At 40.2% G+C, this 13,838-nt stretch overlaps 1 protein-coding gene across 1 annotated transcript in view; it reads left to right on the forward strand.

The window, feature by feature from the left end:
* The window catches only part of snx19b (sorting nexin 19b), a 30,237-nt gene extending 16,840 nt beyond the window's left edge, over positions 1-13,397 (forward strand). Inside the window, exons 13-15 of the mRNA XM_062386269.1 lie at positions 7,263-7,447; positions 8,024-8,111; positions 9,762-13,397. Of these exons, the coding sequence (XP_062242253.1) occupies positions 7,263-7,447; positions 8,024-8,111; positions 9,762-9,885 (397 nt within the window). The 3' untranslated portion in view covers positions 9,886-13,397. The remainder of the gene's footprint in view (positions 1-7,262; positions 7,448-8,023; positions 8,112-9,761) is intronic.
* The last annotated feature ends 441 nt before the right edge of the window (positions 13,398-13,838 follow it).

Raw genomic sequence — 13,838 nt, forward strand, 5'->3', positions numbered from 1 at the left:
CCTCCCTAATTTTGTCTAGGGGACATCATAGATCAATTACCTGGGTTACTTCCTGTGGAGCTTATGAAACACACTTCCAGCCTCTGTCCATTTATCCTTATTTAGTGTTATAAAGTTATAGTGACCTGGAAATCCTCCCCTGGCCAGACATGAAAGGTAATACCGGCCATTATTGTCTCCACATTTGATAAAGTTAGTTTGAGGACATGTGTTTCAATGCTGAAGCACTGCTGGGATGTTTGCAGTGGACTTGATACATAATAAACACTGTGTCTTAAATAAGGCCCTTTGGCCCCTTCACATCTCTGGGGTGTGTTTCAAACCCTCACCTGAGCTGGGGCTCTGAGATGTGGCTCCTAAGTCATGGTTCATCTTCTGTCTCCAGAGACATACTTGTGCAAGTATGTCTGTTGAAAACTGGCTGTAGGCTTATTTTAGCTCAAACGTGACCTGGTTATACTTGTCTGTGTTCTCCATAAATGGTCACTAAAACAAATCCCAGTGGAGTCTAACACAGACATAGTTTCAGGCCAGCTCAGCTGATTTATATTAAATTGAGTTTTCTTGCATCACACATTACTGATTTCCTGCCAAGTATTTGAAGCATCCCCCCTTTATCTTGATTGCTGCTGATTGTAGGAGCTGAGCCCAACAGTTGTTAATTTAATCAGTTGATTTAAACCCTTGAGCACTTGTGAATGTAACTGGTCTTTATCTTACAACTTTGAATAAATATGCCTGATCCTGGAAAAACCTCCATAGTGTCTTCCAGAGGTTTCTAAGGACACATGGTACTAATGGAGGCCTTGTAAATGAAGGGTGTTATGACTAAATGTCAAACTTAAAATTCCCTTTTGCTAAAAAATTGGTATATACATCCTGGAAGTATATTTGTGTAATTATTGGGTCAAACCATTTCTCGGCATACTAGAAAAAATTTTCAGCGGATGTGCTTTATGGATAAAAATATGCAACAGCATTCAAAGGAAATAGACCTTGCAAATAAATCATAATGTATGTGAGGCATGTGAAGCAGATGTCACTCAAGCTTGCGAGGAGACTATAATGTTACCAAATGGTATATAGGTGTTTTCTGGCTGGGTACGGTCGCTACTTCTGCAGTGGCTTTAAGGAAAAGGAAACAAACTGATTCACATTTGCTTATCCCAGTTTTATGATAAATGTAAATGTAAACCAGACTAATGTTGAAATAATTTAATTTACTCATACTGTCTGTAATCAGGAATACTGGACATGTACAGTACTTTATTCATTCATCTCAAATGGACCAATGCAGAATAACCAGCCAACACTAGGTAAACCCTTTCATGTCGAACTCTCTCAGAGATCTCTTCCTGAGCTCATATTAGGCTGGCACTGCCTACTCTCTACCCCTGCTGCTTGTGTACCTTTGGAAACTCAAAATGCAATGCTTGAGGGGATTTTCCTCTCAGGATTATAGTGTGTCACCTGCACTGTAAACGTCTCTTTCCTGGCAAGCCCAGCAGAGGAGCTTGGGTAATCACTAGCAGAGAGAAGAGCTGGCTTTGTCCCTGTGCTCTTTCGTGAGAGCCCGCATGTTTTTCTCTTGGGTGGCCTCGGGTCAGCGACAGTCGCCTACTGCACAACACTTTTCTTTATGATTATTGCCTACTTAAAAAGGGCCAGGAATGAGGACACACAAATCTGCATGAAGTTTGAAAAGTTCTCAGGCTCACATACCAGATTGTTGACAAACATTTGTATCAGTGTGACTTTAAAACGGTTAGATAGATAGATTGATAGATAGATTACTTTATTCACCCCCGAAGGGAAATTAAGTCGTCATAGCAGTCTGTATATTTGAATACAATACAATAGAATAAAAAAATATTGAAATAAATATAAAAACCAAACAGCAAACCTTATAAAAACACAAAAAAACGACAGTAATACCAGGAGCTGCTACGACAGGCACCCGTTAGTACGGCGCCATCACACCAGAGAGCAGACCTCTGGTTAAACGCTCTCCTCTTGCATTAAAGATGTCATTGACAGTAGAGCTGTTTGTTTTCATGGTAGCAATAATGCTGCACCGTGTTAGACTCAACCAGACCACAATCTCTCATATAGAATTACTTGGCATTTGTCAGCTCTAATTGGTTGAAAGCAAATAGCTGTGTGTGTGTGTGTGTGTGTGTGCGTGCATGTTTGAACCATCTCAGGGTTGCTCTTGTGTCAGTTTGGGTATTAATGTAACATGCATGGAGCCAAGATGTCATTAATGTTGATCTCTGTGTCGGCAACATGTGATTGAATTGGTGCTGAGGGTTCTTATAACGCCACGTGTCTGGGTTGACCAGCCACGGGGAAACAAGACACCGAAAGTGTCCCAGTAAAACCAGGCCCAGCACATACTGTACGGGGAAACAGTCAAACATAACACAGAGAGACAGAGCTGACCTCAGACAGCAGGACAGACGGCTGTAAAACAGCATTAGTTACTGTTTTATTTGTGGTGTTCAGACCTGCAAGGAATCATTGGACCAGTTCCCCTCTCATTATTGATTACTTAAAAGAATTTAAAATAAAGATTGTACAGTACATTTAAAAAATGAGGGGGAGTAGAAAGTACTAATATTTGTATATTTATGTAGTGGAGTAAGAGTGAAAAGTACCTGAAGATAAATCTGCTTAAGTGAAATTTAGATACAAGTGCAGTAACAAAGTATATGTAGCCTACTTTGTTAAATCCCACCACTTCTGGTGACATTTTGTGGTTCTGATTTAGCGATCAGTGCTTTTCCTATGGAAATAAATGTGAGTGTTTTTCTTCCCTTATGAAGCGTCTGGGTCTAGCACATGATAATCAGATTGTTGTATATAAACAGATGTAGTGTTAATCTTAGCAGTCTCGTCTGTCTATAACTGTGATGGCTCTGAGTTGAGGGTTGGCTGTGAACATGGGACAATTAGCACTTCATCACATTGACTAACCTCTAATTGTATCTCTGCTCCTCTGTCTGAACACAGCTGCTTTTGGTGAATGCCTGGCTCAGACTTTTACTTGAAATGGCCTGTCTGTGGGGGTGAGACTGTCCTTTAACAGCCCCACCCACATTTGGATAGGATTTAATTCTGTAAAAGGGAAGGCATAACTTTTTTTAATAATGTGTATGCTGATTATAGATTTTAATAATTTTATGACTACATGTGTCTCTCTATTATTGCTTCAATTACAGAGCCAGATATCTAGCAGTTTTCTGGTATATTCAAATGCCGTTAAAACAGACGTGGGTCAAGTGATATTATTTTTTAGTAACCATATTGTGTCATTTGTAGATTGATAACCTGCTGCGGATGCTGTTGCTCTGAAATCATGAGGGGGATGGGGAAATAATCTCACCGAACCACCTGGAATATAAATCCCAACCAAATGAGGCTATAGGGGAGACTTGCTAACTTGTGTATTTACAACACAGTGATATTGATAAAAATGTGCTGTTAAAACACTGACATCAATGTATATCATCCACAAATGTGAACAGTAATAGAGCAGATTCAGTTTCATGTTATGAAATACTTTGACTATAAAATCTCAAGTGTAGATAAACCAGGTAGGATGAACACATATTCTAACTTCATTCTGCAACATAGACTGTTTTTAAAATGCTGCACATAACAGGCCAGCACACAAACAATAAAACATGACAGTATATTGTAGAACTGTCACAGGAGGATTCACTAATGACAAGGACTAATACTGTGGTAGCTCCAGAGCATCAACACAGGAAAAGAGAACAGGCAGACAGGCACTAGTTTTATTAATTGGGTTGATATTAGACAATTGGTGTGCATGTGTCTATTGCTGCTCATATTTTGAGAGGTCTTTTTTATAGATTTTTTTCATATTGTTTGATAGTGGTAGTAGAGACATACAGCACATTTGGGTAGAGTTATGATGCGTGGGTCCTGGTCTGGGCATCTGTTTTTGTGTTTTTTGACATCAGCTTAATTTCAGCAGTTAACAGCTTAATTGGTGTTTACTACACAGCAGGATGTGACAGAGTGAATGAAGTAGAATCGGTCGAGTCGCCTCCTCTGAATTCACCTCCCAAGATAACACTTATCAACTTAATTGCCTCTCATTAGCTTTATATCCATCCACTCATTACTGTGACGTCAATATGAGGCATTTTGTGTTTGTTTTTGAGATAAGCAGCTAGTGATGTTGTTGTTCCTGTTGCCTAGATATAGTTGCAAAAGAAGAGGTTTCAGCGAGATGACGTGATTGAAAGAGTGCCACTTAAACCTCAAAGAAAACATGACGACGCATGTGTTTCATTTATAACTGTGATACGGTCTCCTCATGGCTTTACACAGATCTGATGTTTTGTCTCTTCATTGAAACCACTGGAAAAAGTGTTTTAGTGCTTCATGTTCACATTTTTAAATGTTTGCTGTTTCCTCTCAGGTGTTACAGAACATGATGTGTGGACCAGTTTCAATCTGTGCTCTCATGAATTTGAATTTCGACAGTTTATTTCAAATGAATACACAGGTTTTTATTATGATTAGCGACAAATCTGCTTACCACATCCAGATTCTTTCAAATCCCAGTGACTCTACAAATCATACCAAAGGGTCAGAATGGAGCAAATTTTGGTGGAAAATATTTTCATGGAAAAATGTCCCATTGATCAGCTAAAACTTTAGGCGACCTAATAATCACTTACTGCTAAATGTGGATGAATGATTTAATTTAGCATCCATCCGTGTTTTTGAATTACATTTTGCCTTGGGTCAACAGCAGCTATTGTGCAAATTCTCTGCAGCTCCCCAAGCCTGTAAAAACTAAACACATACCTTTGTTTGAGGACCCCCCCTTCAGCCAAGTATTTCACAGCGGTTAAACAAATATTATATAGAAACCCATTACTTTTTAATGGTGTGTTTACTACAGCTCTTAATTACTACCTCAGGTTTTCTGTCTGGACTTAAGGTCGAAGCCCAGCGACAACATTATAATTAGTTTTCAAGTAGTTTACGAAAGTGAAGGAACTGGAATTAATCTAAGGAAATCCAAGTTGCCATCATTCAATAATACCACAGAAATGATGTATTTACAGTTTTGACTGAATAAACACACACTGCTGAAATGGCAAAAATGTCCCATTACAGAGTGTAGAATTTTCTCTGGAGCAGATGAAAGAGGTTAGATGATAATGGTTCAACTGGTTGGAACTGACAGGCTGCAGGAACTGATAACCACTCTTACCACTGTGGTAAACCGACTTGTTTCTCTGAATGAACAACCCGTCCAGCCTTGAGGTGGATGTTCTACTACATCAGAGACCAGGTCAGGTTCCACTCCTGTCAGCAAAGAACAGATAAAACCATGGAGCCAACCTGCCTTGTGTCAACAGTCCAGGCAGCTGGCGGTGTGATGGTGTCAGGAATGTTTTCTTGACTCACTTTTGGCCTTAATATCAGTCAATCATGGTTTGAATGTCACAGTCTGATGATTGTGACTGACCTTGTTCATCTCTTTACAGCCTCAGTTAACCATCTTCTAAGGGTTACTTCCTGCAGGATAGAACACAATGTAACAAAGTAAAAGTCTCCAAAAGGTGTTGTGAACAGGACAGTGAGTTCAGTGAACCTCAGTGACCTCCTCAGCCACCAGATGTGGTAGAACAGCAGTTTGGCAGCATAACTGTGCAGCTAGCAAATCTGCAGAGATGATGTGAGGCAGTGAGGAAAGTTTCCAACATCTTGTGGAATCAATGACATGAAGAACTGAGGCCACAAGAGGAACTACCCAGTGTCAGTGTGGTGTTTCTAATAAAATGGTCAGTGAGCATGTTGCATGTGTTGTGTCTTGAACTTTGTCCTAAACTTTACAGAATCTAATGTCCAGTCTGTATTTCTTTATTTTAGTCCTGTACCTTTGTGAAACAGGCCCTTCACATCAACAACTTGCTGATGTCTGCTTTAAAAAACAACTGTTCCCTGAAGTGAAGGTTGTGACATCTTCATATAAACCAGTATGGTCGCAAACTCATTTTGTTTGCTGTCACATAGCAAGAAAAACAGCAAATCCACTCAAATTCCACTAATCAGAAGTTGTGGCATTTTTTTTTTTTATTGAGAAATGATTTTTATGGGATCTTGACTAAATCTTGAAACTTGAATAATCAAAATCACTTTTAGTAATGGTGTTTTTTCACACCAATATAGAGGAGCCAATCTATAATTTGGCTTCTCTCGCACTTATATAAAATACCATGAAAATAAGCTCAAACGTTGAAGCCAGAAATGGCAGCTGGCACAACTTTATCATCCAAAGCTTCTCTGAGAGCAGCTCAGCAAATTGGTGAATGGCCAGAACAAGCTAATGAAATAACTTTATTAGGGCCCACATGAAGTGAGCAAACATTTAGCAGAACATTAAATCCTGGGGGAGTTCCTTGGTTTTCTGAAGTTTTAAACAATGTTGCATCACAGCATCTGCATGGTATTAAACATTCCAGGGTGTCTGCAAGTCTTGGACTCTCACAGGATCTGAAATGATGCTAAGACCTTGATGGAATTGAACTTGATGGAATTGAACTTATTCTGCATGTACATAGTAGCTGTGTCGTCTTTAAGACAACTGCCAATTGTCACCTTCACAGGCTTGACCCATACAATGCTTGAGCTAAACTGATGTTATTTTTAGCTTTGGCTGGGTATCCACTCCTCCTATGGTAAATTTTGGTTTGGGGAAAGGTCAGATCAGTCAGAACCCAAGGGTTTAATTTACTCATCACACAACCCTAAATCCAACAGTCATGTGGAATATCTACGGGGAATGGACTCAGTTTGAGATTGCTTCCAGACTGTGCTATAGGCTGCACTCCACTGCTGAGCCCTGCCTTTCAAATCCGTGTGGGAATGCAGTGAGGCACGGGTTACCTCTGAAAGGATTGTCTGGTCTGAGGACAAGATCAGTCAGTACTTGTCAGGTTAGGCGTGATGAAAAGGTCACAGCTCACTGAACTTGCAGACTGTCTTGTGGGACCTTAAAGTCAGCAGGTTAATCAGCTGTTGCCGAGGTCACGAGACACTAGACACACTTATTTGCAGACAGAAGTGTTCCAGCCCACCCAGATTCCAAATCCCCACATATTCGGATGATGTCAAAAAACAAAGGTCTCCAAACTTGAGTAACAGAAAGAATATAGTCTACCTTGATCTAAACGTTGGTTCTAACTTGGTATCACTGTGTTTGTGAATTTCAGGTGGCTAGATGTGAGCGTAGCCAACTTGACATCCACAGAGTTCTGGGTGTTCTACCTGCAGGTTATACAGGAGGCTGTATGGCCTGGTGGAGCTCTGCCTACGACCTTTCAACTGGAACGCAGCCAGCAGGAGAAGGAGAGCACCAGACAACAAGCCCTACACTGTCTGATGAGACTCTTACCAGGTACATTGACACACAGACAAGCACTGACAAGATGAGGTCAATAGCAAGTACAGGAAATAGTGACGTGGCCAATCAAAGACAAACTGTGCTGTGATTTCACTTGTACAATTTGCATTATATACAGGCTGATAGCTAACCAAATTTGCAGCACAAAATATGTCGTCCTTTTAAACTAAACAACTCCATTACATACAACAATAAATACAATCTCAAATAAACCCTGATAAAAGTATCCCTATCAGAGGTTACATACAACATACATTGTCATATATATGTAAAATATTATCCTCAGAGCAATGGTTCCAGTGTATGGCACCTTAATGTCCATAGCTTAAAACTGGCTGTGGACCTGTTCCATGTCATACCCTCTGTTTCTCTCTCTCTTTACATTTATATCAAATCAAGCCACAACCACCAACACATATCAGGGCAGGCCTCCAATGTCCAGCATGGGTTGGGCTGTGTTGTACTGTATGCTGTTCACACACACGCACACACACTTACAAACATATGCAAACACACACACAGCCAGTTACATAACTTTAGATAATCCTCCATATTATTGTGTTTTTACAGATCTGGTCTCAGACATGCTGGGACAAGACAAGTGCAAACTGAGCTGGCAGATGGCACTGGACTCTCTTCAAGACCCCTACATTAACAGGTGAATATACTGTATAATTGTGATCATCCCTCCCTTTTTGAAACGTAGCCTAGATGGTGATGGTTGATGGTGAGAAGTGTTGATGGTGCTGTTCATTTTTTTCCCCCTCTGTGTGTGTTTGATGTCACAAATGCATCAGAAACTGAAAAAGCAGAGCTACTAGCATGGCTGCAAACTCTGATTCGACATTGTGAATATCTCATCATCAAAATCCTGACTCTCTAGAGGCAAATTTGTGCAGTTTTCATTTCATGATAATCATTCTAGAGCATGTATGGGATATTTAAATTGTTATTTTAGTAAATAATGTACGGCATGTCAGTAAGAACATCTCCGCCGTTGCAACACACCATGTTCCTCTGGCCTCTCTGCTCCAATCTGAGAGAAGTTTGATTCTGTTGGAGAGACCACCTCTAGTAACAATAATGACACACCACAGCATTAGCCCACCTCACAGGTCATGTCTCCTCTGATGTCAAAACTGTGCTGTATGATCCTCTTGCATGTGGCTGCGTGCTCTGTGCACTCAGATGCAGCCACATTGTTTGATGATGGAGGAGCTGGCTTGCATTACCAAGCAGATGCATCTAATTAAGCGGCCTGGGAGAGTGTGAGCTCACTCCAGAGACAGAAACACACTCGGCATCATACGGCGAAGACTCGTTGGTCCACTAAACAACAGGCTGTTGACTGAGCTGTTGTTCAGTCTCTATCTCTTCACTAAACAACAGTTTAAGGGTCTGAAATGGTTCACAGATGGAAACAAACCATACGTTGTTTCCGCCGATCATGATGCTAACCAAGGGACGAGAAGCCTTCACTTTTCCAATGTTTAGATTTTAGAAAAATTGTTGAATTGTGAAGGTCGCTGGATAGCCACTGGTTTCCAACTTGTTTCAGTTAATAATGATGTCCTTTGTAATCATGGAAAATGTCAGTAGTCAGCGTTTTGTCTCAGTTCTGTGCGAGCGCCTCTTGACCTCCATGTAGTTCTAACATGCACAGGGAGCACATTGAATACACATAGACGGATACAGAATATGTCTTTTCTTTATCACATTCAGGTGACTTTGTTACTTCTGGTGTCGAACATCAGGATAAGAGTAGGGACATCTCAAGGACTGTGGGACAAATTATGTTGCAGTAAAGTCAACTTTCACAGAGTGTCTGAGTTTGTCTAACTCAATAACTCCTACGCTAAATATGCTAAAGTCCTTTAAAGTCTTAAGTATAAACCTCATGAGTCTGGAAGGAAATGTACGTAGACTAAATCTGCAATGGTGGGTCAAGGCTTCTAGTTTGATTTACACCCTGAAGGTCAAACATATAGACTTTATTTTGTCCTGATTAGACTATATATATTGGTAGCTGTTGTTTGGTGCTTTTTTGAGTTTTAAATACCTGGATGTGTATATATTATTGTAAGTAAACGCCTCCTGATAGTAAATGTATCAACTCAGGATGCACATAGTACAGTTCGGTTGTGTTTATCACCTAGAGGCTAAGCAACATACAGAACGACTGTAACACAAACTCAAATAAGATCCTGAATCATTTGTTTTTCAATTTACATCAGCCACTTTATCAGAGTATATCCTGACCAGGTCTAATTCAGATGAAAAGAGTAATGTGCCGCTCCTGTTCTCTTAGACACCTGGTCTACTGTATATTTGACCTTCTGCTGGAGTTCCTGGTTCCTGAAATACCTGAGGAGGACTTCCAGAGGAGGCTGCTGCAGACCCTCTCTAAAAACCCTGAGAAGCTGCTAGCATGAGACGACGACCCACAGGAGCACCTGCAAACCCAGCTTTTATTTTTCATCATACTGACTCGTCATTCAGCTCAGATGAGATGCTGTAAAGCAGTGTGACATCGAGGATGCTCCTGTCCTGCTAACATTCTGTGATCACAGTGTGAGTGAATATTTCTGCTCAGACTGAATATCCTCTGTCCCCACTTTAATCTTCTGAGGTCAGTCTGTCCTGTCTCTAATTATGTATTGATGTACGGCCATGAGTCTCCTGAGCACATTGTCCTGTATACAAAGACACATGTTTGAGGAAGCATTAATTACACACGAGCACCTGGTTTGTGTTTGATCGAATGTGTCTGACGTGCCATCCAAACATGTGGCAAAGCACTGTCCGTTGTCAACGTCCAGCTTTGACTAAACTCACTGCAGATGGTTTTTACACTCTGTCCTCATCCCTTCCCAAAGGCTCTGGGAACAGGTCCTCGCACCTCTTTCTGTCATCTAGTGAAGCAGGATTTATCGCCCCAAGATTTAGCTGTTGACGACAGTTTCATTCGTCAGTGTCCTGCTGGCTCTGTATAAACCCAATCGTGACTCTGAGACAATATACTTCCTCGTGAGGGGAGCATAGGTCTCTCGCAGTGATTTAAAACCTGCAACTATCTGAATGTATGAAAAGTACATGTGAGTTGTAATGAAGCATTTTACTGGCTTTCCAGGTAGGTTCTTTTAATAAGTTCCACGGTGCAGTTAATGTCTAAATAATAAGAGAGCCGAGCCGAGCCTCACAAAAGCAGGTATACGAAGGACGTTCGCTGTTGGCAGAGCTCCAGTCAATAACTTTTTTGTAGGCTAATGTAAAAACAGTGGGCTGGCAGGCTGGTTAACCACAGGCCTTTTAAGCGTTGGTAAATTACATACATAATCTCTTGTGCAATGAAGAAAAACCAACATAAATTGTTTTGGAAAGACGTTGGGTCGCCATGTGCCACCAGAACAGCTTCGGTGAGTCTCTGAACTCTACTGGAAGGAAGAGTTACATTCTTCCCAAAGATATCTCCTCATTTGGTTGATGACGGTGGTGGAGGGAGCTGTCAAACATACTGGTCCAGAATCTACTATTGGTGTTTGACTGGGTTGAAATTTGGTGCCTCTGAGGGCCACAGCTCACAAAACTGTTATACTCTGATACATAGGCTGTCTATAAAGATGGACGATGAAGTGAAGCCAAAAATATAATATGTATATAATGTTAAATATATAATATATAGATATGAGCAATGGTAGTGGGGTCCTGTCAATGTCCATGCTCGACTAATCACGAGTCAGTTTCAATTGTTAATCATGACATATCACCTAGTTATTAATCATCAAATAACGATTATAAACCAAACTCGTCAGAAACATCAGTCAGTGTTATAAGAACCACTTCAAAAGACAGAATCCATTTTTGAGAAAACTTTATTGGACTTGTACTTTGACCTTTAAGTTTGGTCCATGTCCACTGGGGGGGAATTGAGATGCTTCGGCTTCACTTCTTCAGAGCAGTCATGTCGTCCATTTTTGAAATACAGTCGATGCCCAGACTATCCAGTGATGTGTTGTCATCCTGTTGTGCTGTTCTTTAAAATAACAGCGTCTAATCATTGGTACTAACTCACTTATTGTTACGCATTCTGTTGATTATCAAAATAAAGGCAGGGTATGAATGAGGTGTGAGACAGTCAGCAGATAATCATGATCATAGATTCTAAATAAAGATAGATGACATGTTTTTATTCCCCTCAATTGGAAAAATCCCGGAATTCCAGTTAACAAGCCCCAGATCAGTTTGAGGCTGATATGAGCCCGAACCCTCGTCCTTCAGTCACCTTAGAAACCATCTGAAGAGGGTTTTAGTGGCGTCACCACACAATCTGCAGTCACTACAGTCAAATTTGTGAAAATTGCCTTATTATCTTATTGCCTTATTTGTGGTCAGTGCCACTTGGTTAAAGAATGAACCAAAAACGTTTTAACCTTAAAATTGTCAAAAACACACACACACACACACACTAACGCAAATGATGTAGTACAGAGTTCATCAACATTTTCTGCCAACATTCTTTTTGTTCCAAAATGTTAAGACAGTTTTGTCGTGTGAAATGTTTCGTTCTGTCTTTGTGGTGATAAACAAGGCCATATTTCAATGTTACGATCATTCCATTGTTTTTGCACTTATACCCGCATCCTCGTCTTAAATTCCTTTGTTTCTTTCCATTGTGTTTACTTGTGATTCAGTGTATTTATTAACCTATTTATGTGTTTGAAATATGACAATGTCTTATTCTGAATTCCAACCATAAAAGAAGGAGTGGGGTGCTGATGGAGAGGGGCCCCCTGCTGTATTGTGAAGTGCTTTTTACCCCCTAGGTTTTGCCTTACAGGGGGATTGATGGAAGTTTGGTTTGGTGTGTCCTGCAGGTGTGACCCTGATAAGCAGCCCCTTGTAGCTCCCTAAGGTGAACCTGTTTACTGTTCTTTTTTTATTGTGAGCGACTGCTGAACAATGAAGCATTGCAGTTGTTGTATGTTACAGTTGTTGTATGTTACAGTTGTTGTATGTTACAGAATGTTAGGAGGGTCTTACATTTGCTTTCTCATTCTGTCCGATGAAGGAATTCCATGTATGTTGTTTAAACTGCAAAGTGCCACAAAGCATGATCACATTGCTTCTTACAACTGGCACAGAGACAGAAACGTACCTGCTTGGTGGATCACTACTTTAACAAAATCCTTTAATATTATAAGATCAAATGTTTCCTCTTATCTTGATTTTCATCATAGTGGAAATATAAATCTGCACAAAAGAATCTGAAATGAGCTCACAGCAATATAAGAAAAAAACCCATCCGGCCTGTTGGCTAGTGTGTGCTGAATAGACTGGATAATTGAATCATAACAATCATAACAACAAATGTCTGTATAATATTGGAACCAGGATCTTTTTTTTTGTTTTTGTTTTTGTAAAGCCAACTGTTTTGTTATGTGATCATTTCATATGTAGAAATAACCAGAATGTTGAGCTACAACGGCAAACTAAATAATTGTTAAAAGGATCATGTTAAAGCAACGTCCTCATAAACCCAAGTAAAAATAGATCAGTATTTGTCGTGTGGTGGCTGCTCTACTTTCCTGCTTCAATCAGTTAATGGTAGATGTTTAACTCCTACTTGAAAAATGCACAGTGCTGTTTACTATTAGAACCTCACATATTTATATTGAATGTTACATAGAACAGCAAGGTCTATTTGGAGAACTCTCCACAAGTTTATGTTGAAGTCTTTCATAGTAATGTATGATAAGGATTAACTGTTATTTCCTTCTCCTCTGCACTGGTGTTCACGGTTGCGTCTTGTTGTCTATCAGACTTTTGAACATGTGGTTGTGTTAATATTAACCGATTATGTCATAGTCTTTTAAAATGCTTGATAGTGGTTCCTGAATCTGCCAACACAATAAAGTTACCAAACATGATTTATGAAGACATCCAACTGTTGCTCGTACTCCTTGTTTTCTTGGCCTGAGGCGGTTTGACATTTTACAGCAGGCTGGTGAGTAGCTGGCTTATTTTTTATGAGATTTAATTTATGTATCCCATGCCTTGTTTCTCACAGTGCTGAGGTTCATCACAAATGTCTGTATTCCATATAATCTCTCTTTGCTGTGCTCAGGCAGCCCGCCACTAATTTGCTGTAGCCAGCAGACTCATGTCCAACAACAACAAGGAGATTGTGGATAAAAACCTCTAAACGAGCTTTAATAGAGATCAGAGCAATATCTTGGAAGAGTTTGTGTTCAGCTCCACTTCTCTAACAACAAAGGAGGGTTTGGATGAGGTGGTGGGGAGGTGGGAGGCCATTGCAGGGCCGCTTTGCATTACTGCTCAGAAATTTGATTTACAGATAAAATTGTAAAGAACTCTATGGATAAGT

Source organism: Platichthys flesus, chromosome 4 (assembly GCF_949316205.1).
Source record: "Platichthys flesus chromosome 4, fPlaFle2.1, whole genome shotgun sequence".
In the NCBI taxonomy this organism is placed as follows: Eukaryota; Metazoa; Chordata; class Actinopteri; order Pleuronectiformes; family Pleuronectidae; genus Platichthys; species Platichthys flesus.